Source organism: Octopus bimaculoides, chromosome 16, assembly GCF_046866305.1.
Source record: "Octopus bimaculoides isolate indiv1 chromosome 16, ASM4686630v1, whole genome shotgun sequence".
Lineage (NCBI taxonomy): Eukaryota > Metazoa > Mollusca > Cephalopoda > Octopoda > Octopodidae > Octopus > Octopus bimaculoides.
Genome location: NC_142943.1, coordinates 44399698 through 44427610, shown reverse-complemented (window position 1 = coordinate 44427610; position 27913 = coordinate 44399698). Strand labels below are relative to the sequence as shown.

Sequence of the window (27913 nt, the reverse complement as noted above, 5' to 3'; positions counted from 1 at the left end):
GATTTCCCTTTGTTATGGTTACAACCTGCTGGAACAGCATGGACTGTCAGTCAGTCTGATGGCGTCTGTATGCCATCACTCAACTTACTAGAAGTAGCATCTAGTTATACAATCTTAATGGATGTTGTTTGGTAGTTGCTCACATCTGGAATGGCTTTAATCAGAGCTGACCAAGAGCTAAACAAATTACATACTCTATTGCTGTGGTACCTCTTACAAGTATGGAGATAATATTAGGTGGCGGTCATAGCCAGAGCTATGTGGTCAATCAGAGCTGACTTGAGAGTCAAATGTACAGACACCATTGGAGGACTGCTGTTATCAAAACTACACTACTTCCCACAGTGAATTTGTGGCCACCTACAATTATTCAACTCCAGCCTGTATAACTGAAGTGGTTGGATTCTTGACAAATAGGCTACAAAAAAGAGTGGAAGAAAAGCACAAGTAAATGAACAAGTGTCACCAGAAAATTGGTTTTATTGCAGTTTCATTAAAATTTCAGCTTATTTAAAATGGATGGGTAGAAGGGTGCTATGAGTTAAGGGAGAGGGGTAAACATGGGGAGGGGGTGGGGTATTTGCATAGCAGATTAAAATTGAGCTTCACAACAGATATAAAACATTTTTTTTTACAGATTTTCAGAGCCCAACAAAGAAAAAAATATCAGCTCACAAAATTCAAAAGAACTGTGTATATATGTGTGTGTGTGCACGTGTGTGTGTGTGTGTGTGTGTGTGTGTGTGTGTGTGTGTGTGTGTGTGTGTGTGTGTGTGTGTGTGTGTGTGTGTGTGTGTGTGTGTGTGTGTGTGTGTGTGTGTGTGTGTGTGTGTGTGTGTGTGTGTGTGTGTGTGTGTGTGTGTGTGTGTGTGTGTGTGTGTGTGTGTGTGTGTGTGTGTGTGTGTGTGTGTGTGTGTGTGTGTGTGTGTGTGTGTGTGTGTGTGTGTGTGTGTGTGTGTGTGTGTGTGTGTGTGTGTGCATACACATACCATTGCATGTATTACAAGTCCATAGGACTGGCAAAACAGAAGAGCAACTTATCGTCTGCTTCAAACAAAAGATATTACAAATGTTCACATTTCAAAATAGTTTGAAATAACTTAGATCAATATGAAGGAAAAAAATTGAAAATTTTCATTTGTGAGGATTTAAAAAAAAAAAAAAATAAAAAAAAAAAAAAAAAAGGCAGCATTTAAAAGGGAATTTTTTAAAGTTTTGATTAGTAGAAAGTGGAATGTTAAAATTCTTGGTAGAAAGATTGCTTTTGTTTATCAAGAGACATCTTCATAGCAACTACAGATTGTTAAGAGTTTAAAAATATAAAGAGAAAATCTATATATTTACTTTACATCTAAAAATCCAGAAGTATTATTTATTCATGCCAAATATATTTCAATTATCTGAAACAAATGAAGACTACTGCAGAATCAAGCCTGGAACTGCTGTTTGGCTAAGCTAACTGCTTATTTGGCAACCAGATAACAGGAAGATAGTAATTTATAGAAAACACACAAACCAGGCAATGTCAAGAGAGGGAACAAAAGAAGAATAGGGAGCAGATAGGGAGAGAGAAAGAACCACAGCATTCATTCAGCAAAACAAAGGTCTTATTCACTTGTTGATAACTTGGATAAAATGACTTAAAATACTGGGCCAGGACTGGGTTTCATTATCACTGGCAAATAAGAGTTAAAGCTCTAGGCCGCCTGCTTGAAATGGCAGCAATAGTAAATCTTTACAGGCTTAAGACAAAAATACTATGTTCAGGAATAGTTCCTATGACAGCTAAAGTTAACAGTTAAATAAAAGATAGAGAAGAAAGAAGTGATTGATAGAAAAACAATCCACTAAAATGTATCTATACTGACCAAATACTCTCATCTCCTAATACAAAGCCAGTTACTTCAGGAACAGCTCATATGAAACCATTGTATTACTGATACATCTTTTATCACCACAAAGAGATGAAAAATGTCAATCCCAGCAACACTTGAAATCAGAAGTATATCTCACTATTGTAAATGTATTCAGTCTAGGGTTCAGATACAACCCATACCTCCAACATACAAAATTCTGTTCCACCAATTCTGTTAACTGACTGACAGCACCACAAACCACTTTATTAATTTCAATTATTAGAGAAAGGCTTCAAAATGAATCTAATTAGCAATTATTGTGCCTTGCTTTCAGCAGAAACTTAACTAGTAGGCAGGCAAAAGAAAAGCAACACAGTTGCTGATGAGAGAAAGGTAACAAAAAAAAAAAAAAAAAAAAAAAAAAAAAAAAAATGAATGTGAGTGTATACGCACGTGTGTGTGAGTGTATATATATATATATACACATACACACACACACACACACATACATACATACACACACTAAGTTCTATGTTCAATAGTTTTGTCATCAATGGACTGCTGACTAGCAATTGGTGAAGTCAGACCAGTATCTGGTTTGGATTTGAGAGATGTTAGTGCAGGTGTTGCAGTCCCCTTCAATCCAGATGCTGTCTTTTGAGGAGGAGTCGATGCAGGTGATTTGTGGGAATTCTGAGTGGCTGGTAATCTCCCAGCTGACTGTGACTGCTGAGTCAACTTTGCAGCTGACTGCAACAATTGTTGGTTATGAGACAGCTTCATCTGTTGAACCCACCGATTTTGTAGCATCTTGGTTGGCTGCTGCAGTGAAGAGCTCTGCAAAATTTTCGATGGTTGAATCTGAATACCCTGCTGCAATTTAAGTGTAGAAGGTTGTGATGTCTGAGTTTGAGCCTGTGACTGTTGGGCTTTCAGTTGCAGTTTGTGTTGTTGTGACAGCTGCAACTGTTTCAAGTGCTGCAGGTGTCCTGACTGTACATTTGAAGATAGCAGCATTGGTGTTGAACTCTGAGCAGTCTGTAACACAAGATGTTTAGTGCCTTCTAGTTTACTAGTCAGAGATGAAGGTTTACAAGTTTTATCTAAACTTGGATCAAATGTCAATGGTTGATTCGACATTGGATTGTTCTGAGAACCCTTTTTGTTGATAGCAACTGAATTAGTTTCAAACTTGTTTGATGCTTGCTCAGATTCAAGCTGAAAAATATAAAATATTTTGGGGGATTTTATTAATTAGTAATTCAATATTAGTAGGGTAACTGAAGTGACAGACAAACTGCAGTTCTACTATTGAGCCTATACTGTGACCCTAGGCAAAGAATATGACTGCTTGCTCCAAACTAATTACACTCAATAGTCTAGGGTAGAGAGTAGTAAGGATTTTCCAACAATAATTCTCATTTATATAAAAATGAGAAATTAATGCAGAAAGTCACATTGCTGAAGACTAATTCCTTGGATTAACTATTTATGACACAATTCTTACAGAAGTACAGTTAGGCCGCCGTAAGAGTTAAAAAGAGAAGAAAGACAGTGTTGTGGTATACAATCCACAGAACTGTAAAGTAAAGGTGGAACAAGTTTGTCAGTCAACTAACCTGAGTCCATCAGAATTATAAACCTTGCCTAGACACAACATAACTGTAATGATTTCACTTCTGTACTGGTATATAAAAACAGGAGACAAAATTTTGAACATGTCAATGTATTCTATTAACCTGGCTGATAAGGTATACCTCTGCATGCACCCTTATCTTACAAGGACACTTTGTGATGTTGGGAATTTAGCATGGTTCATCTTACATTTAGTAAGTTATAAAGTTGTTTTGTGAGTAGAGAAAAAACATTTAATGCATATAAATACAAAATAAACTGGCATCAAGAATTAAATCATATATAGTAACATGATACTAACCTTGAAAGGAAAATAAATTAAATTTACTATAGCTGAAAAGAAATACCATATATTGGTATCAGTGAATACTGGTACATGGAAATAAAGTAAATATATTGGTAAAAACTAGTACAAGCAGCAAAAAACAATAAACGGAAATGAATTCCTACAGATACAATACATGCAGACAAAAAGCAAATATCACATTAATATTACATAGCAAGCAACACAAAATAAACTGTTATTTCAGTGAATGGCAAGCACTGAAATACAATAACTGGGGAAGGAAAAATATCATGGAGGCGTGAATAATTATCATCATCAGCCAAACCTGGGAAACTAGAACTAAGTAAACTTACATCATCTCATTGTTCATATCAAACTACTTTCTTAACTGAATGTCTCTGCTCTAAGTATCTGGAAAGTCAGTATTTTCTTTAAACAATAAACACACCGCCTCCTCCACCAAGGGCATTAACTCATGCTACATTTCTCACAACCACCTCTACGAGATATCTAAAGGCTGCAATACACTTGGTATTTCAACTAAGTCTTTAGTCATCTGAAACTAATAAGACAAGATTCTTTAACAACCCATCACAACATCTGCCCCATACTTTATCTACTCAATTTCATTACCCCTTCATCCAGCTAAGCTTTCAGAGAGACATGAACAACAAACTCCATAAAATGTCCTTTCTTAGGTAAGGTTATGTATAAAAAAAAAAGTTAGGTTTTGTGCTATCATCACAGAATACTAAAACATCTACGTTAATGTGTTCTCAAGCCTCATGTTTTAGCAGTTCTAGACTTAGCACCTTTGGATTGTATTAAACTTTATTAGAGGGAACTCATCGGATTTGTTTTCTGTGGAAGTTGAAAATTATTTCCTTTTCTTCCATTGATTACTGCACTTGATGGCATATAACACACTCCCACCAACCAAAACGTCTCAAATAAGAAAACACCACATGTCCTACATGCAGAGTTGGGGTTATCTTATATGCTTTAACATTTAAACCAGCCATATCCAACCCAAATATTCTACCTGCTTTATGTTCAAACTTGCCATATCTGGCCTCTTACATCTACTCTATAATGTCATTCTAAAAATAAGCAATCACATCTTTGAAATCTTAAAGCTATGAGATAATACATGATTGAATTCAAGACAATGTGGATAAATAAGTAGCATCGTATTTGACAGAGTAATCTGAATACTGAAGAGTTAATGCACTAAAATCTTTTTCCTGGATTTGCACTGCTCAAATTAAGGTGTATCTATATGCTTGTGCATATTTTGGCATCAAATATGATACATGTAAAACTTGGCCATCTTATCCTCAGGGGCAGAGGACTAATTGTCGTTCTGGCTCCCATACAAATTATTTTTGCTGATAAATCTGGAGCACTGTGATGCTGATTCTCTGAAAATCAATCTTCAATATCTGCTTCTTGTTAGCCTTGAATTTTGCCAAATGCTGAAACATTCAAACTTCTGATTCACCCACCATCCTTTGCTTAATTCTCCTAATACTGGCTATTTGGCAATACCCTTATGGAGACAGTGTTTACTACATCTAGCAGCTTTCAGATGATCTTGTTTCCAGCTAGTCATTATCATTTTATCACCGATGGACAAAAAACACAGCACATACTCTTTCACAAAAACTACAATTTAAATATCTTAGTAATTCCATGTTTGTTCTTGAACTGAAGGTATGTTGAATTCTGTAAGAAATTTACCATAAATCAAAAATGCTTGTTAGGGGAATACCATCACCCACCTGTCACCTGTGAATGATTTCTTCACATTTTGGCAGAGAATTACAGAAGATGTGCTACTCATAGAGAAAGTTAAAGGCAGAGTAAAGATCACATTTCTCTATAGCTTTCCCCCTGTATATGGAACCCACACCAGGTGTGTCATATTATTTAGTGGCTGTTAATGGTAGTGATATCTTGTGTTGTTGCAATCTACCACTGGACAGCAGCACTGCTGCTACTACCTCGTCATCAGTCATTTGCACTGTGACTGTCTGATTAACCCTTAAACAGTAGATATCATCAATTGGTGTTTCATTAGAACAGTCGACATCATCAATTGCTATTTCAAAAATTTTTCCTGGACACAACCAACATCAAAAGTGAATACTTTAATACATTTTGATGAGATTGTAAATTCTATAGGGCAAGAGACGAATTATTATAGCTTTTGCACTTGCAGAGAGAGAAATACAGAAAGATAATACAATGGGGAGGTGTGACTGAAAAAATGGTAATCGCAGGGCCTGGGAGATACTAAGGACGAAGATGATACATAATCAGCAAGACTGGAGAAGCAGACGCCATCACAGTAGCAATTGAAAAAGCAGAGAGAGAATTCAATGCACCTGTAACCAAGAGATTGAAGCATATTCATTGTGAAGCTTAAAAAGTACTCGTGTCCTCTGGAAAGTTCAGTTTTATTACAATACAATTTTATAAGAATTTAAATAAGAGTTTGCCCACCAGAAGCCAAAGGTGTCTTGTGTGTGACAAATTTTTCATAAGATTTGCAACTACAGCAGTTATTTAGAGTTATGTGGACTGAATTATTATGGCCAATCAACTCAACCATTTGTGGCATCTCAGTAGCTCGCAATTGTTTTTTTTTAGTTCAGACAAGAGTAAGCAAAATGTTTTTTAAAGTAGCTCCTGACACAGGAAAAAAAAAAACCCCACTCGAGTAAGGTTTTGAAACACCTACTTATGGCAAGGAAGGGTGTTCAAATTCAGTGCAAGTGCTTTCTTTTTATAGGTAAAGCATGTTTTTCAACACTGCTTCAGTTTACCTCACCATGAAGAATATGTACCTGATATTTTCTCATAAAAAAAAAAAAAAAAAAAAAAAAAAGAACTCAACAGAGTTGGTCATCCATTGATAAATACCTGTGAATGAGTGATGTCAAACAACTATCTACAGCAAAAGCAGTGTAAACAATAAAAATACAGTTAACTGCAAACACACTTTCATGTCCTCTCATTCTGTCTGCTATACTACAGATGTTTAAAACAAACAGAAAGCCAAGGGAATAACACTAAAAGGAGAACAACTCTGAATCAAGATGATGGGAAATCAACTTACATTTTCTAATTTAACTAGAGGGACTCTTGTGTGCATCTCTTTAATCTGTACATGTTCTTGGCAATAGCAGTTGTCAGCTATGACAGAAACAGGCTTAGAACAGGCACCATTGGCAAAAGGACATGGTTGATAGAGCACCTGGTCAGGATCATATAAGATATCTGAACATATGTTAAGGAGAAACTTTACCATTTTTCTGAAGAAAAAAAACATCACATTTATAATTTTCTTTTTAAATTCAACTATTGATCTGTTAAATATTTTTCATATTTACTCATAAAAATTCTCTTTCAGACTGAAGAAAAAAAAAAAATGAAGTACTTTTTTTATTCATAAACAATTCTACCTCTCAAGTTGAGATATCTACTTGTTTGCCCATCCATCTGTCTGCTTAGCTGTCTATATAAAATGAAGACATAGCAATCACAGCAGATACTTTATTCACTATATGCAATTCACGAACATGAGCAGTTTGTGAACATAACCTGTGTTGTAGTTCACATAATCACTACAGTAAAGCTTACCTGAACAGCTAGACTACCATTTCAACTTAAGGCTAACATTTCACACTGTGTGTATGACCCAATGTACACCATCAAGGAACTTGGACAAACTCAGTCAATATTTGTTACAATTTCACACATTTTAAACAGACTGCAGGGTGAATACATAGACCAGCTCTTCTAACTTCCTAAGTAAATATTGTTGTACCACTGAAACCCCTAAATAACATATGGTTGAAACTATTATTTAGAGTTAGAAATAACTAAATACCAGTTAAAAATAATAGGTTTAAATATAATTACAGTATATGACATACTGATAAAATTTAAATACAAAATAGAAAATGAAAATAGTAGTTTTCTCATCTCCACTCAGATTACAGGAAAGAAGCAGAGAGGAATCCAGTAATGATTTCACAAATCTAGTACTTGCCTGCTACTTCACTCTATAAACGCTGGAAAATTTTAACTTAAAGACGCCAAGGAACGATGCTAATAGGTCATCAAGCATGAAATTTGTAGTAAGGTATATGGTAAACTTTGACAGCTGCTCATTTTGTGCCATTATTATATTTTGATAATCTTTATTTTTTTGTTAGAAAGCTGACACATCTATTGCTTTATTCTAACTCATTTTGTGCTTTATAAAGTATTTATAAATCGTTTTTTGCTATTTTTGTTTAGAGATGGATAAGTCGAAAATTTGTAGTTTTGAAATAGGAGTTCTGTTGTGTCTGGGGAGAGTCATTCTCTTTTGGCACCTTATAATTTAACATACTCACTAGTAAAATTTTCGCTTATTTCTTTTTTATTATTCTAAAATTTTCTTTGCATCTTGCAACCTTTTCAATAGTTTTAACTGTCTGTTACTCGCACTGTGTGGTTTTTTTTTTTTGTTTATGTGCATGTGTGTGGACCAGTGTGTTTGTGTGCCTATACATGCATGCATGCATGTATGTGTACATTTGTATGCATTCTGCATATTCATGTGTTTTTATGTATGTGTGCATGTCTGAGTTTGTGTTTTGCAACTGTGTACCTTGTTTGTATGTATGGATGTGCATCTCCATATCTGTGGATGTGTCTCCATATGTGTCCTCGTGTGAAGTAAAGTGTGTGTGTGTGTGTGTGTGTGTGTGTGTGTGTGTGTATATGGTAATGCTTCAGTCTTCGTTTGCATATGTGTGCTTGTCTGTCCATATAACTCATGTACTTATCCGTCTGTATGTTGATCTGTTTACCTTCATATCCATATGCTTACATACATGTGCATGTACATATATATGTACATACATACACACATCTATCTATCTACATTATATATATATATATATATACACACACATACACACATACGTACATCTATAGCACACTAACTATTCTACTCTACTTGTGTAAACTGTGGGTATGGCTGTATGATATCTACTATGTATATTTCCTATTTAGTATTGGGGAAGTTTTGTTTATGAGGACGTACTCCTGTATTTGTCGGTTTAATATGTTCGCCCTGTTTGCTTTGTCACAAATTCTTTGTATCCTATTTCTTTCTAGCACCCTTGTATACTTGAACCCTATCTTTCTGATCATATCCAGAGAACTGCATGCGGTGCATGATGTTCTGTATATGTCTTTTTTGTTTCATAGGGTTCACATAGTGGGCACACATTGTTCATTATCCTAACTAAGTCTGCTATCAGTATGTTATTCTCATGTGTGACAAAGCCGAGTTCTTGTGAACAACATATTTTGAAGCTATGGGGTTTCATGTAATAACAGGAGAGGAGGAGCTGCACTCTATTGCTCAGTCTCTAACCAAAGTTCAGTATCAAGTACGGGGAGTCTATTTTGGGGGTGCTTAGTTCAAATCGGTAAAGTGAAAAAGTTGGATAAGTGGGTTCCACATGAATTCAACGAAAATCAGAAACAGCAACATTTGGAAGCCTGCATTACGCTACTTTCTCATCACAAAAATGAATCATTTTTTAATCAAATTGTAACGTGAACAGAAATGGATCCAATACAACAACTGGAAACATTCAGCCCAATGGTTGGACAAAGATGAGCCACCAAAAGAAGCTGATGGTGAGATCCATTATGATTTCATTAAACCTGGCCGAAGTATACTGCAGCCAACTGGACCAAATGATGCAGAAACTTACAAAAAAACAGACTAGATTAGTCAACAGATCCACTCCTATTTTATTGCAAGACAACGCCAGACTGCATATCGCAAAAATGACATTGGTGTGGAGTTGGAAGTTCTCCATCATCCACCATACTCACCTGATCTCATCCAGAATCTTGTCCGGAACCAGATTGATCCCAAAATCTAATCAGTTTATGCCTATCACGAGGCCAAACATCCCTGAAAGTTTCATCCAAATCCATCCAGCAGTTCTTGAGATATCTTGTCCACAGACAAGCAAACAAACAAACACGACTGAAAACAATACCTCTGCCTTTGCTTAGGCGGAGGTAATCATCACAACAAATTAAAATAAAAGGATTCCAAACATCTGAGCAAAAAACAACAAAGAACCAAGAATAGCATAAAATAAAAAGGATACGTTCATTACAAAATTTTGAGAGTGGCATGGCTCGGGAATTACATTTAACATTACTCTCATTGTGAATGCATTTAGGATAACCAGCAGGCCGATAGTTTGTACCTTCTGTCATTGCAATTCTTCGTCTCTTTGATTGCTGATACAATAATGTCTCCTAAGAATAGAGGACAAAGAGGAAGTAGGGTTTAATTAAACGTTAACTAGAAAACTACAAAATAGGTGAGATCTATTTTAACACCAATAATTATCAACTTGGAAAATAATCTAACAGTTTAAAATTTAAAAAAATTCTAATTGACAAATTTTGTTTTACTAAAGAATTTTAGTTATGATCGGTTTATCATTTTATGGAAAATGACTACAATTCAGAAGTGGTACAAAAACAGTATTTTAAACAAGGAAAATATAATTAATTACAACAAAATAAAACTCAATGAACTTAACACCAATTTTAAAATACATATTGGAAAAATAGCTTGAAAATGGCAAATACATTTACCTTGCAAAATCGTCGATGGTGTCTCTTCATAGCAACAAGTTTAGCATATTTATCTTTCTGATCTGGAGATGTTTTATAGGCTTGTACAGAGCCTACAAGATAAAACAAAAGGTTGGATGCCATTAGTAGGCAATACCTGATAATTCTGAAGTAATAATAGTAATAGTAGTATGGGGGTATGTGTTGCAACAGTGCATCACCGCATCCACCATTTGTTGGCAAGTCCCTAATCCTGGTGGATGACATCATTGCACCACTCAAGCAACAACCATCCAACCCATGGGTCTATTTTGGGTAGTTGTTGCTAGTGAAGGTTTCATGCGGTCAGAGTGCAATTCCAACCCCAACCTCTTTTAGTCACCTTTTTTATGACATGCCAGTCCCCACACAGCCCTAGAGCAACGTGAAATGAAGTGCTTTGCTCAAAAACACAACATGCTACCCAATCCAGGAATCAAACCCATGATCATGAATGCAACACCCTAACCACTAGGCCATGCACATAAAATCTCAAGTTATCAAATTGTAGGGGAAGACTGAAAACGATCTTCATATGGAACTTGGAAAAAAAAGCTCATTGCTCTTCAAACTACAGTATACAGAACATTGACAGGGTTATAATTTCAGATTTTACTATTGTCATTATTTTGTTTATTGAGCAAGGCAATTAATTCTGTTGTAGTTTGAACAAAGAGAACATGACAAAGTGTGATGTGAAAGGTCATAATTGGTTTTCTTCAACTGCTAACAAAATCTAAGCCTTAAAGTAACATTATCAGCTCAACCTAAAACTATAATTACTTGTTCTGACATTCAGTGCTCCAAGTTCAAATCGCACTGAGGTCAACTTTGCCTTTCATCCTTTCAGGGTTGATAAAATACCATTCCAAAGTGGTGGATTAGCTTAACTGTAGGATTACTGGATTATATGCCTTGTTGTATTTGCAGCAGCTCTTTTGCATTTTGAGTTAAAGTCCTACCATGGCCTTACCTGAGTGGTACACGTAAGCCCTCACTGGCACTTTGGGTGCCAGTAACTAAACTCACTCTGTTGTGGACATTTAGGCTGGGCTTGAGGATCCCTCCCTACTACTAGTCTCAGAGGCTTTGTGAAAGGTCAAGGGTTACCCTTCTGAAACACAACAAACATTTCTTCAGTTCAACAAAATAGCTGATAAAGAAACTAAGTTAAAACTCAGTTATCAACTGCTATTATTAAAACAATAAAAGATTAAATTAGCCCTAAAAATTAGTCCAAACCTTTTAAAAATGGAAATGCAATAGCTGATGTAGTTTGTGGTATGAATTTTAATAAATTTACTAGCATAATCAATTGACTAAATCTATTTGCTTGGCAGAGTTAAAGAGAAAACTTTTTCTTGACTAACAAGCATACAGTAACAGTAGGTCACAATCAGACTGTCAATCATGTACCTCTATAAATCATATGTAGCACATAAGGTCAATCTATTGACCATCTTTACTTGGAAACTTTAAAACATTTCTTCCAACAGAAACTATTACATTTTTCAACAGATTTCTCCCACCTCTAAATTACAATAAAATACTGAGTCCTCCTATCACCCAATTGTGGTACTCCTCATAAATACTGACTCCACTTACTAATTATGCTACCAGTAACATCTTATACAACTACTACCACCCAAATGCATTATTTGTAAAACACAATCCCACATTCCCAACCAAGACCATCACAACAGAAGTTTTGATTCAGACTAATAAAATGTTACCCACATGATTAAAACGGTCTAAACCAGTAATATACAGGGAGCAAGGCAACTGCCTATACTCCCCTACCACCAACGCCCAGGACCCCATCATGCTTAAGTCAAGTGGACTAGAGAACTAGAGAATTCACGGTTAAGCAGGGAGGAATGCTGAGAATGACAAGTCTTTCCAGTGGACAAGATACAGCCCTGTTGACACAATACACACCATTCATTTTTTCCAATTGCCTCAAAATACAACATGCAGCAAAGTAACTTTCAGAAGTGGTAGTCATGGTAGTACTATCTATAGTCAAAAACCATTAAATACTACACAACTGATTTTAATCAATACTTTAGGTATTAAAATAAAAATTAATTCACTACTGCACCCTCTCATGTTTTAATTTGAGAATATTTCCCAGGCAGTGGACAAAGCCAAATTGTTAAATGTGAGGAATTTTGAATGACATACCTAAAGTTTCCCTTTCCTGCTTGTATGTGTGTAGGTATTTTCTTCTCCTTTCCTTCATTATGTGTTGTAAACGTTTGAACTGGTCAATGTAGAGTGACTGTAATCGAATTAGTTTGTCCCTTAAAATTAGGGCCACTTCTTCGGCTGTGTAAACTGCAGCATGTCTAAAAACAGATCAGATTAACCAAATGTTATTTTTCCAGCATTTTTACATGAAACAATACTACAATTTTATTCTAAATTTCTTATCTTTTAAAGCTACAATGGAGTACAATGTTATCTTGAATTATTTCCATGTAAATGTTTTCCACATAACACCACCCTTCATGCACAACCTGTCTCCATGAGCCAACAAAGGAGCTTTTTTACATATGGTCTGTGAACCTGCTAAAAATAGCAGCCAAATCTTCAATTGCATCATTCTTATATATATTTGAAAAAAAAAAAAAACACAAAATGGCCAGTCAGAATACCTACTAAATGGGGGCTGATATGAATGCTAAACAATAACCCTTCCCTTTTAAACTTCAACATCCCTTTACTAAGTCATCTGTGACCTTCACTCTACTAATAACCCTTTTGTTATATTTCTGTTCAAATACACTGCATTTGTCACAGTTAATTTTTAAAATAAAAAAATTTAGTAAAATATCTTATAATTTCTAAGCTGGTGTTTGGAACATAAATTAACAGGAAATTTTGATGAAAGGTTTTAATTTAGGTCACTTTAAAACAAAATTTGTATAATACAACAATAGTCTCAGCTTTACCAAAGTTTTGTGAAACTGCATACAGGTGTTGATGAATGATTGAATGACCAAATGTGTGGAAACATGTATGCATATGCACAAGTATGTAAACCAACAAGAAAGTCTATTAACAGGTATGTTGCACAAAAATATTGGGTCATCCCATAAATAATGCGATTTTTTATAGTTTTATTTTTCAAAATTAAGATAAAGTTCTTTTTTTATCTAAAATATACTCCCCATTTTCTACAATGCTCTTCCATCTATCTGGTAGATTTGCAAGGCCCCCCTCTTCCAAAATTCACTTGTCTGTGACAAAAAATACTCCTCCAGTACTGCCCTGACCTCGTCTACAGAATTTATATTTTCCCCCTCCAAATGATGCTGATGACTGCAGAATAAATGATAATCAGATGGGGCAATGTCCAGCGAATATGGTAGGTGGGGCATCATTTCTCATTCAAACTGCTTCAGCCTTTGGAACATCATCCTCGTTGTATGTGGCCAAGCACTATCCTGATGGAAGAACACCTTTTGTCTTCAAACCAAAGATGGTCGTTTTTCTTCTAGAAAAAGGTTCATTCGTGAGATGTGACAGCAAAGAGCACACACTCACTCTCTGCACACGATTAGAGGAACCCATTGACCCAATTTGCTGACTTTTCCGATTGTACGCAGGTGTTGATGAATGGTTGAATGACCAAATCCAAGCTTCTCTGCTAGTTCCTCAACAGTTATTATAGGATTTTGTTCCATCAGGGTTTGCAGGATGTCCTCGTCAAGCTCTGTAGATCTTCCCAGACAAGGCTTGTTTTCTAGGCTGTAGTTTCCAGCTCGGAATTTCTGGAACCACCATTGACACTGGCTTACACTTATTGTCCAATCCCCATATACTGCATTAATATTCCTCGCACTTACCATTGCGTTGTTGCCTTTATTGAACTCGTAAAGCAAAATATGTTCCTTTGTCACTTCCATTATAGCCTTGAAAAAATAACATTGAACTGCACTCTTCAAAACTTGCACTAAGAATAAGCGCAAGGTCAAATTACTACCTGCTTTTATAGCAAGTTGATGCAGGTAATTTATACTGTCCCCCTCCAACTTTTAGTACATGCAATTGAAAGAACCGCATTATTTATGGGATGACCCAATATTTTGTCATATTTATATTGAACAAGTTGCACAGCTGCTCCTTTTTCTATTCCTCCATCAGAAATTGGTTTGCAGAACGTCCGAAACTAACAAAGCTGTTGTTGACAAAATATAGGATATCAAAGATTAACACAATATAAAAAAGCCAAGGCTGAATCTAAAGAGAAAGAAAGATGGCTTACTTCAAAGGATCATCCTGCTCACTGTCAATACTCTCAGCATCACTTTCACCCTCTCCTCGCCATGCTTGGTCAACAAGAGGAGGTTCTACATCTGAATCACTTGAGCTGGCATAATCTACAAGTTAACAAATATCAAAATATGAAGAGTGTGTGTACACATGAATGTAAAACAGTAATATATGTGCACGTGTGGTAGCTTTGAACACGATTTCAATTTTAAGAAAATTTGGTTTCATTCCAAGATATTTATTTTATTTATGTGTTTCAGCCAAGTGGCTGCGGTCATGCTGGTGCACCACTCACATTTGGAATTTAAAATTTCCATTGAAAGAATATCAAATAAAAAAACAAACCCATCAGTTTTGTCTGGAAACATTAAATACAAATGCTAAACAAAGGGCAGTTCAAATCTCAAGTTTTAAATATCCTGTTAAGCATAAAATGCGCTGTATTTAATGGCATAAACGATGCATGGGCATATCAGCTGCATCCCAATTTCAGGAGCACAATTTCAAGGAAAAAGTTTGAATGCTTTAAACCAAGTAATATTGGCCCAACTAAGCATATCGGGCCTAGGGTTATTTTTCTGAGACATTTTGGTGGAGAAAAAGTGCCATGGAAGTTCTGGTTTATAGTAGATTACATTCATGTGTTGACACATTGTCACATTGCAACAATTCTAAAGACATCTTACCAATTATTCTGCTAGCAAGACTTTCATTATTATTCCGGTATTTTCTAACATCACTCTCACATTCTGGACTACCATAATGGTCAAGTTCTTCCAATAGAGTTTCTGGAGTTTCCTTTGGTTTACATTTTCGTGTTGAGCGTTGACGTAGCAACGCAGCTCTTCGAGCATGGAAGAAGCAATATCTGTATTGAAAGACAAAATACATCGTTAATAATCACGGTATTCAACAAGGTATTAAAAGATTATGTACACATATCCAAAAAAATGAGTTGACTATTCCATCCTTCAGTGAGAGGATCTCAAACACAATCCAACATGACCACCTCTGATGCCATGAATAAGAGTGGATGAGTAAAGCTGGTATGTGGTAAAATGATAATGACTGAGTGTATGTGAGTATGTTTGAGGCCGAGATATTGATTTTTTTTTTAGCCCTAAAGTGGAAGGTGAATATTTGCAATGTGGATCTTACAATGTTACATAGCATATCATTTGTAGTACCTTTGAGGAATTTTGAGTGTTGTTCTTGTGGTTGAGGTTCAAGGTCAAGATTATTTCTTAGCAATTTTATATTCATGCCCCATTATTTTACATTTATATTGATGGATGTATCACCATCAGTTTCAACAATGAGAATTCAGTCGTTTTGTTAATTGAATTAGCATTTAAGTGACTGAACATTCCAAAGGTACATGCTTAATGTAATTCTCAGGCAGGATTAGTGACAATGTATAACAAAACTATACATTTGAGTTACAGGTACAAGCTACTCAACAGGCTTCTGTACAGTTACCATCTACCCAATTCACTCACAAGGTAAGAGTTAACCTGAGGCTACAGAAAATATTTGTTCAAGATGCCATACAGTGGGATTGAACCCAGGGCTTCATTGTTGCAAAGCAAACTTAACCATTTGTCCATATTGCATCTATTTCAAAACAGGGTGTCTTGTACACTTATTTACCTACACCTAGTTTATCTCATAAATGCTAACCACTTAACTTTAACTCTTAGAATTTAAACGCATCATATCCAGCCCAAATATTCAGTTTTATGTTTAAACTGGCCAGATCTGGCCTCTTACACATACTCTGCAATATCATTTTAAAAATTAAGAGTTATCTCATCAAAATTTCAAAGCTACAAAGATAATGCAAGATTAATTAAAAACATGTGAATAAATAAGCATTGCTTTGGATAGAATAATGTGAATGCTAAAGGGTTAAATATAGAAATGAGAAAACTAGCTTTAGTCACATGGAATAATTTATCTTTAACCAACCTTTTCACAACAGATTCTCTTTTCTTTGGTTCTCTTAAGTGAGCAAATGAAAAAGAAAGAAAAAAAAAATTAGTGACCAGTAATTCAACTAGGGAGGTTTGCAAATCAACATATATATATGGCAGAAGAGGGGATAGCATATATGGAAAGTTCAGTACATTCAAATTAAGGTTTGTTCATCTTTTCATAACTTAGTAATAGTATAAGTAGCAAATGTAAGTACTGAAATTAATTTCATCAACTAAATCTTTTAAGGCAGTGCCCCAGCAAGTGTAAAATGTGCTCACATAGAACACACACACACACACACACACACACACACACACAAATCACTATTTTTTTATAAATTTGTCAAAAAAAGATTGACAATCTGCCATTTGAGAATGTTAAAATTCCACTGGAAATTGTTGCATTCTAATAATTAAGAAAGTGGTTCAAGTTGAGCTTCATAGAAATAAGCAAACAAATATATAACAAAAGAATATTTTACTCTTAAATTTAAATAAAAAATATCTTTGAAAACATTTTTTTAATCAAATATTTATCATTACTATAAATTAATTTTCTAATCAATAAGTTTTCCCAGAGTCCTATAGTTTTTATGAATATACGAAGTAACAGGAAAAACAGCACATATTCACATATATACTCTAGTTTTGGGCATATATAATATACCTAATTTTTTAATATACAAAGTATCAGAAAAAAACATTCACATATACTTAGTTTCTTTGGGAGCTAAAATGTCTACAGACGAAGATAAAATCATCTTAGCAGCCATATTAGTTGAAGTAAGATTAGGTCTTTTACAGAACCATTTGTTAAATAAGGCAGTTGTGATGAATATTGGTAGAGATTTTTTTTTTTAGCTCATCAAATAATGAGGTCAGCCATATGTCTCTGTCTCGATCAATTACAACAATAACTTCTCCAAATTCCAAAAGTCTCTCAGTCAAATCAGCTGAAAACTGGTGTTTACTTCCAGTTTAAGTTTCTTAAAACACTTTCACAAATGTGATAATTTCAAGCAGCTTCTGATCTAACCAACTTTTGTTGCCTTTGGAATGATAAAAGGTCTGAAAGTCCCCTTCCAGGACAACTGTTATTTGGTCAAAAGGAGAATACATTTCCCTGACATCCCTAAACAATGGTGAGGTTCAATAGCAGTTTCAATACACTGAGTTGTTTTACCTTCAGATAGTAGAATGGCACCTGAAGATGTTAAATGTCAGAGAGATTTTCCTCCTTCCTTACTTCAGCTAGCAGTAGGCTTATCAGAAATGTTTTTCTTGCTACCCGCAAGTGTATCAAGAAAAAATATTTCACCTTTTTGGTTTTGAATATGGTCGTCAATTGAGCCAAAGGTTTTTTTAATCATTAAGTAGTTTAGTCTCACTTTGATCCATTAATTGAGCTGAAGAATTAGTACTGCAATGGAGCTAATTTGTTTTCTCCCTTTACCAAATAAGTCTTCAACAGAAATGAGAACCATGTTGAAGATGGAGTCACTGAAATAAATGACAACCTCAGGATTATATTGCTGTACTTGCTTTGAGAGATGACTCACTCCATATGTTTTAAACAAAACTTAAGATCTTTGCAGTTTTCAATGCGACTGCGAAACAACTGTTTTCTCCATTCTTCCTTCCTACTGACCATTATTCTGTAACAGGCTTCACTTAGAACATGTTTCTCTATATAATACAACTGCAACCACTCCACTTTTCAAAAGGTGATGAAATGATTTCTATCCTTTGACTTTATGTAAGAACATCCTTAACTAGGGACATCTTTGCTGACTGAGATGAACAGCAAAGATACTTCCCCATATGTTTGTAGCCAGGAGAAACTTGATAAAGTAGTGCTCAAGCAAATGTGTCATCATGACAAACTACAAACAAAATGCTGTAAATGTAGCAGCCATTGGAGTTAGAGCTTGCAGTACTACAGTTGTAACAGTGGTGATTTACATCCATGTAGACATCCACATACAACAGCAGACTTTAGGTAAGCACACTCAAATGGCAGAATGTAGATGTAGTCTATATTTGAATACTTGTATGATTATCAAAAAAGAATGAAGCATATCGATACAATATATCTAGTTTAATGAGATAGGATTACATAATTCATGGGACCTACCTTAACCAAACAGAACACTTATGGTCAACAGTTAAAATACAAATGGAATGAGGAAGTTGCAGCAACATGTAAAACAACTAACACACCTACCAGGGACCAAAAGATTGTTTACATTATCAAACAGCTAACGAGAGTTCTTTTAATTAAGTAATAAAGTATGAATTTAGAGATATTTGATTGTTACTTCTAGCAACTTGAGTGAACACACAGAAGCTGCTTTCATGGAGATCATTCAACTGCTGATAAGAAATAGAAAAGTTTGCCTTTAGGGCACACCATATTTCTAACAAGTTATAACTAAGTTGACATGTTTCATTATTTAGAGTGCAATAGGCTGGAAAATTACTCTTCACCATCCAACCTGGAACATTTTCCCAAGTAACATTTAGATTCAAATTCACTGTATTTGTCAACTCTTTTGTCTTGTAATTCAAGACACTTTAGCCAATTCACACCAGCAATCTCTATCATATACCACTAAGATTCTTCATTATACAGAAACAAGTTCAAATACTATATTACATTAGAGACAAGATAAGTCTTAAATATGACAAACTCTAGCTTCTGTTAATAATTATTTCAAAAGAACCATTTGTGTTCTGCACCGTCCATAGACAGGGAATCACACACAAAACCATAGAGAAATTAGAAATTGCTCCACTGTTGTCTTACATCCATTTTTTTTTCATGTTTGGATTGGAAAAGTTAGTCTACATGTTACATACATGTAACATGGAGGAAGTAAAAAAAATGGTTGTTTATCACACATACACAATATACTTACTCATCTTTGCGATCAACTTTTGGGGCTGCATTTGGACACCTTTTACCAGTCTTGGTCGCTACATAACTGCATTGTTTAAATGGAGTGTTTTTGTCTTCAAGTATGTGTTTTAGGCAATACAGGGAGCCATCCAATCGGTTTTGCATACATACTCGATGACTATAGTTACAAAATAATCCTTCCACAGGACCTTTAGTTTGACGCTTCAGAAAACTGTTTTTGGTTCGGTTAATTCTAAAGAGAAAAAAAAAGATTGACAAGAAATTAATCATACTGAACACTGAATCAAGCTACAAAATGAAAGTTTTTATCCTAATGAATACCATCAAAGCTATCACACATATATGCTAAGTTGGTGCTGTATAGCAATAAAAAGATTTCTGCAGTTTTAGTGCAAACCCAAATTATTACCCTTGACATTGGCGTATTTGGCACAGAAACCTTCTGATAAAGTTTTCTCTCTTGGACCATCAATACTGTTCTCATTTGTATCAATACAACCATCCAGTTTGTGATTTCACACTTCATCTCAGTTTTTAGTCATTCTCTGTTTGCCTAATTCAGTCTAGTTGGTAACAGAAATAATACCTTAACACTCAAAACTTAATCCTTTTGTTACCATATTTCAGTTGAAAAACAGTTTCAACTAATTTTGAAAGTAATGAATAATTCAGTAAAATAACTGTCATTAAGCTGATGTTTGGAACATAAATCAACAAGAAATTTTAGTGAAAAGGTTTTAATTTAGATCACTTTAAAACAAGATTGTATTACAGAATCAAGGCTGGTCTAAAGTGTGTTGGTATCAAAAAGGTTAAAGTACTCATGACATTTCAAAAGGGCCACCATCTTTGGTAGTGGGAAGACACTGCAATGTATGGATTGCAGCAATAAGAAGTAACACATTACAATACTGAGTTTGTTTGATACAAGACAGTGATGGTTGTGTCTATCACACAACTACAAAGTTTCTGGTTTGACCCCCAACCCTAGAATATTGCAAGCCAGTTCTTGGTTGGCAGAACTAATCCCTTGTCTGGTTTGACATTACTACTAACCTTTATCAGGTCTCGAGAAAATAACTTCCACCCAACAGTCTTGCAAGAAACAAAACTTAATGGCACCCACAGGGACTAGTTTGTGGTGTTAAACTGGTTACCTCCAAGAATGGGTAATTCAACAGACAAATACCTACATAATCTAAGTCAGCTCACAAGACTGAGACTGGTCCAAGGTTATTGTAGGAGCGAGTTCCCAAGGTCATTACATACCTTGTATCTACAGCTTCATTATCTCACCTCAACCTGCCAACCCAGTTACTACATCTGCTGCTAATATCCTCATCCTACCCACACTTATTTGAGAAATCAATGCTTTATCTGCTGGAGATAGTTATATCTCATTTACAGCACACCCTACTGTCTTAAATAGTACATTGGGTAAGGTAGCCCTATGTACTCTAGGCCTCTGAAATAATACACAGATAAAGTCCTTGGTTATAACACTTAATTGTGCACAATTAACATCAACTTGAGACAAATGACCTTATGGTTTGATCTTATCTGCTCGACATAGACATGTCTATGAACAGAAACAATCACATCACAGCAGAAAAAAACTGAACACTACACAGTCACTTGATCAATAATGTATTAAAAAGGTACACAATTAATGATGCAATCTTAAACACTGAAGGAAAAAGATGGATTACCAAGGCTAGAATGCCTTTGACCCTAGGCCTGTGCCATCAGGACTGATTTTGGATAAACAGGCTGTACACAACCTGAGATAAAACATCCAGATAATGACAGCATCATTACTCAGGAAAACAGGTGAGCAAACCAAACACTTGGCCACTCAACTTGATAAAAATAGCAAAAATCTCTCTTATATCACACTACAGCTGCTATCTTGCATTATATATGAATAAAATCCTGTAACAGCTGTCTTCTTTGCCAGCATGGGTTGGATGGTTTGACAGAATCTAACTGGTCGAAGGACTGCACTGTACTTCAATGCGTGGACTGGCATGATTTATAACTAAATGAGCTTCCTAATGCTAATCACTTTACAGTGTACTGGGTGCCTTTTTAATGGGATCAACACAACAGCAAGAAACCTATTCCAATTTCTTACTGTAGAGCTAGCTACATGGTAACTCACGTTATACAAGAGTGGGTGAGAGTAATCAAGATGAAGGCGGAAAGAGGAACAAAGAGATGGTGACAAAGTACCAGGTTGGGAGGGGGGATGGAACAAGAAGTTTGGCTGAGTAGAGGCAGCAAAAATGTATGGAGAGAGAGCGAGATATAGGAAGAGATGGAAAAGGGATGCAAATATACTGAATGATGAACAAGGGCCGAGAGAAGACGGCCAATGACGAGTTGGATGAAAGGTTAGGAAATGAGATGGAGTTCAGGGGGTAAATGCGATCCTAAATACCATGTATCTGAAAAAGAAAAAGCCCCGAACAGATCTATCGTAGGTCTGCTTAAGTTGACCTGGGGTTAAACAGCAATGACAAGGTTCTGAGGGATCAGCCCTTAATGCAGAATTGTTCGCTGTTAGTCATCACTAAAACAATGCGGCACCTTCAGCACTCCCATGACATTTCTAGCAAAAGACATCTTCACTATTTGTAAGTCTATGATGAGGTGTGCAAGCGGAAACTAAAAGAAAAAAAATTGCTGAAAAAAATGTCAAAATCCAAGTGAGTTGTTCAAACAGAAAGTGTTTCCAACCGTGACTAATTCATCTTCAAAAATAATTTAGATTAAAAGAGAAACACTTAAGATGGTGGTTTGTGATATGAGGATTTTGCTGTTATTTCTAGCATTTCGGGGGGTTGTAAATGCAATCATTTTATAAATCAATATTTACAGAATATAACTGAGGCACTGGAATAAATTCCTTTAGTAGATGGAGAAATCTTTGGTATAAATTTGTTCATAGAATCGAAATTTGATTATTTCGCTCTACAAAGTTTAGATAATTCAATTTTTCACTTTTTATAAAATCTAAAACGAGAAAATATTTTCGAAAAATAAATTAACAACTGTTGAAAAAATAGAATAATTTGTGGGAAATATTTGGATTTCTTTTTTCATCTAACAAAAATATGATTAAAAGGCGAATCGGTCGTATTTTAGATTTCGTTGGTTAAACTCAAGGTTTAGCATAAAGGTGGAAGCTATCTTCAGTCAACTTTCGCGATACGTTGTGAAAACAATAAACCCCGAACACAAATCAAGTGACACTGGCTCACAGAAGGGGGGGGGGGGCGAAAGGTAAATGTGAAGAAGCTGTGGAGAGATGTTATGGCGGGGACGAAACTAGAACAAGAGGATGAATGGAGTCGATATTTACTGTCCAGACGGGCTTCCATAGTTAAAAATTACTAATGGACGCCTTAAAATGAAGAACTACGTCAATTTCAAATAACGTCAAAAGATATTACTAGTTTAGGCCAAATATATATATATATATACACACACACACACACACACACATACATACACACACACGCTAGCTGGGGTTAATATCTGTTAAGTTGAACGTTAAGGGAGGGTATACGATGTTCGGCCACTAAAATCAATAATTCTCCGACTTTGCTCCTTAACAAACATGGCCTCTCGTCCTTTACAATAAACTGGTTTTCTTATGGACATTTTTTAAGATCGTTTACACCAATTCAGTAAGCAATTTTCAACTAACTTTCCTCGCATCAACATAGACCATTACAGATTTCTGCTGACGAGGAACTGAGGCATTGGGAAAGATTTTTTTTTTTTTTACCTTTGACCAAAAAAAAAAAAAAAAAAAAAAAAAAGAGAAATCCATTATTAATTTTTATAAATTCTTCCTTAGCACCTTAAATGGTCGATTGCTCATTTTGCTCTATAAAAAGTTTAATTTTAAAAGGTCTACAAAATGTAAAAAGAGTCAGTATAGATATGTAAAAAACTATTTCAGAACTGTAATGTTGACCAGTGAACTTTATATGAATTTAGTTATCTTTTAAAGACTACCTTGTAGAGTTTCTGTAGAAATGTTAAAATGGTGATCTTGTAATTTCATTGTCAGAATTGAACAAATAAAAATTATGTCAGCAAAGAAAAGGGCAACCTCATGAATATATTTATTTCAATTAAATAAATGAAAATTTAGAAACAATTTTTTTTAAAGTTTGGAAATATGCAGCGATGAAGATTTTAATAAGCTAGATCAAAGCCCTATCCATTCAAGGTGTTCAGATTCATTAGAGCAACATCTGTATCAATCACAATTATTTTTAAGTTGAGTAGTATACTATAAAAAGAAGAAAAGGTAGGTCGATACCTTGTATATTCAAAGGTGTTAACATTAGGCCAACCTTTATAAAAATACAAGATATAATTATTTTTAAAGTTCAGTAATATTACTATAAAGACTTAATAAAACAAGCGAGTGAGAAGTCAAGGTGTTCAGGTTCATAAAGGCCAACATTTATATTAATCAAACCTAAATATAATTTTTTTTTTTTTTTTTTGAAGTTCAGTAATTTACTACGAAGACAAATTTATAAATAGTAAGTGATGCCTTTTCCATTCAAGGTATTCACAACATTCATTAAATAAACCTTTATATCAATTAATTGCAACATTAATTAATATAAAACAATTCCTAACTTTGCATTGTCAACAGGAATCGTGTTCGGGAAATAATAAATCGCTAAGTAATTTGACTAAGAATTAATGTTCAGTTGACCTTACAGGAAATGTATCGACTGGCCAAAAGCAGGGGCTTTAAACATCATCACCAACAAGGTTCAGGACTGAGTTTCCCCCAGTTTTTTTTTTTTTTTAATGGAATTTCATGAAGCAACATGTTTGCCATTGACAACATGATGGAACAGCCGAATGATCATGTCACAGTCACTTTATATACAGACATCATTTACCAAAGACACAATTATTTTCCCTATGAAGAAACCAAACGAAGACATAAAATAGGGATCTAAATTACAACGAAGAAGTTAAAATAATATAAAGATGACAAGAAATTTTGCATTACTTACCTATTGCTATGCATCTTTTTTATGAGGGAGGAAGGGAGGGCTGTTCTAATCACTGTCGTTGCTAGCGGCACTGATGTCCAAGTTGCTCTTCTTACATTTGTTCTACCTCCCGCCTGCATGGCAGCAGAAATATTTTGGTATGAAAGAGAAAAAATATATTGACTTCTCAGAAAAATCTACGACGCTTTTTTTAAATTTAAATAAAACATTTTTTTTCATTTGAATATGGAAGACAAAACAAACAAAGAGATAAAAAGTAATTGACAAGCACAATGATATATAATTTCACGAATAAAAATATTTTTCCATACTTAATTGAAGAAATTTTTAAAAAAAGTTCAAGTACATGGCATCTTTGGAAAGAAATGTAAAAAGAATATCTTTGCTGGAGATTCTATAGTATTTCAATGTGTTTCACGTTTGGAATAAGAGTAATTCATAAGAAAATTCAAATAACAATAAAGCGAGTAAAAAATATTCTTACAAACCTATATTTAATCTTCTTCCAATGACATCATGTCTCAACAAAGCTTATATGTATCTACACATATAAATTGGTATCTATACATTAATACAATATATACACATATAGTGTATATATATATATATATTATGTATATATTATGTATGTTATATATATGTGTGTATGCATGTAAAAATTGGCAAATAATTTGTAAAAGAAGTCTTTTTCAATGACTTTCGGGAAATAAATCTATTTCTTTCACAGGTTTAATATCAAACCATCTTAGTTTAAAGAATTTGCATGGAAGTTTTAAAAAACAGAGAGAGAGAAGGAAAAAGAAGAGTAAAAATCGGTAGACCAACTCGAAAACAAGAGTTGGAATTGTGGACAAAGTGAGAAAAGAATGTTGTTCGTGGTCGAACCGCAGAGGAGAAAGTGTGGTTGGAGCACGTAAAAGTGAAATTAAAGCAACAACGACCAACTTAAATGTTTCTTTAAGTCACACAAGGTTGGAATTGTCATGTGACTACTTATAGGGAAATGTCCGTCGACTGCTTCTTCTTGTCACCCACTGTGTCTAATATATCTATATATATTATATGCCTGCAATGTTTATGGATCTCTCTCTCTCTTTCTCTCTCTCAACCAGGATCTTTCTAGCTTTCTTTTCTATTCTGTTGTTAGAAAAAAAAACAATAATTATAACTGAGCAGCTGGTTTGCTGAGTAGTCACTTTTTTCTTTCTCTTTCTTTCTCTCTCTCCTTCAGGTTAATGGCTCTAGTCGCTCCCCTTTGGCGGCCACATTGCGTAGTTAGGATTTGTATGTGCGTGCATGTGCAAATATATATGTATGTGTATAGGGTATTTTTACATATAGTTTTTGCTGTAAGTCCTATTATATATTGATGGATTTCGTAACCCGTAGAAAAAATGCATAAGTATGTTTGTGAATATGTGCAGCCAGTTTTATATAAATATATATATATAATATATGTATATATATATACATATATATATATATATACATATATATATGTATGTATATACACGCATTATATATATATATATATATATATATATATATATATATATATATATATACATATATATATATATGTATATACACGCATTATATATGTATATGTATATATATATATATATATAATGCATACGCGCACACACACATATATAACACAAAAACACCCTGTCGGACTCATAAACACACACACTTATATACAGACTTTATTTCTCCACCCCCACACACACACACATGCAGAGGCTTGAATTCAAAAACACATAAGCTCACATTCACATATCAAGACATACGCACACTGGTATGTACATACATACACACATACCTATGTACCAGAAAAATCCAACCTGACTTCTTGTATTTCTGACTCAATAACATACACTTACATACGGACGTGTACACACACACACATACATACAGACAGACATACATACATACATACAAATACCTTAATATTCACAGTTGCATTTACTTTGAATTAGTGTGTCAAACAAAATATCTGGTACATTTAATGATAGCTGTTTATATTGTGAGTTCAAATCCTGCTCAGGTCAACATTGCCTTGTGATGCATCTTGGATATAAATAGAATTATGTTAGAAGAGACTAACTCATACACACACATTCTCTGATGAATGGGTGTATACAAGGGTGAGCTGAAAGGTTCATAGGGTGACTATGAAAGAGTAATGTTAGAACTGTGAAATATAGCATGCGTTCATTTCAGCTCACCTTGTTAATAACTGCATTGTTTCCTTCCAGGTACACTGACATCTGACTGTTCAAAGAAAACTTCAAAAGTAACTAGTAGTGACATTTGTTAAAAATGGACAAAATTTGGCATTATGGTATCATCAAGTACCTCCAGAAAAAGAGTTTAGCCTCCAAGGACGTTTATGCTGAGATGGTTACTACATTAGGCAATGACACTCCAGCTTTATCATCATGCAAAAGTGGGCAGCTGAAATTAGAACGGGAAGGGAGTATCTTGAAGATCACCCAAGAGCATCCAACAACTACCACCACCAATGAAATCATTGATCCTGTTCGCCACATGGTGATAGATGACAGACAATTAACTATAAATCAAATAACCAATGCTGTTAGCATATCCCATGAGAGAGTTGAGAATATTTTGCACAATGAACTTGGCATGATGAAGGTTTCTGCTTGGTGGGTGCCATGTCTTCTGACATCTGATCAAAAGTGCAACAGAGTGATTGCATCATGGAGAAATCTGACATTGTTTGAAGTAGATCCAGCTGGTTTCCTTGAACATTTCCTAAGCTAGGATGAGTGTTGGGTTCATATCTATGTGTCAGAGAAAATCCATGCAGTGGAAACAACCCTCCTTGCCCCTCCAAAGAAGTTGTTTTATCTGCAGGGAAAGTGATGGCATTAGTTTTTTTGGATGCAAAAGGCATTGTGTTTATTGACTATCTTCAAAAGAGCCACACCATCAATGGAGAGTACTATGCGAACTTGCTGAGATAATTACAAAAGGCTATCATGACCAAATGTTCAGGAAAACTGATGAAAGGAAATTTGTTTCATCAGGACAATGCTTCAGCACACAAGTCCTTTGATTTCAATGGCTGCTGTGCATGACCGTGACTTCAAATTTGTTGATCACCCTTCCTGTTCTCCTGATTTTGTCCCATCTGACTATCATCGATTCACCAACATGAAAAAACACTTGGTTTT

At 34.8% G+C, this 27913-nt stretch overlaps 1 protein-coding gene across 1 annotated transcript; it reads right to left on the bottom strand.

Annotated features, from left to right (window-relative positions):
• Positions 1-1154: 1154 nt before the first annotated feature.
• Positions 1155-25934, bottom strand: LOC106883726 (KAT8 regulatory NSL complex subunit 2). The gene is made up of 11 exons (XM_014934838.3): positions 25202-25934; positions 24714-24826; positions 19658-19891; positions 16732-16764; positions 15450-15631; positions 14756-14870; positions 12670-12833; positions 10468-10559; positions 9969-10122; positions 6899-7059; positions 1155-3074 (listed from the first exon to the last, which is right to left on the bottom strand). Exons 2-11 carry the CDS (start codon positions 24725-24727, stop codon positions 2379-2381), a joined length of 1845 nt encoding a protein of 614 aa, XP_014790324.1. The 5' UTR covers positions 24728-24826; positions 25202-25934; the 3' UTR covers positions 1155-2378.
• Positions 25935-27913: the final 1979 nt, after the last annotated feature.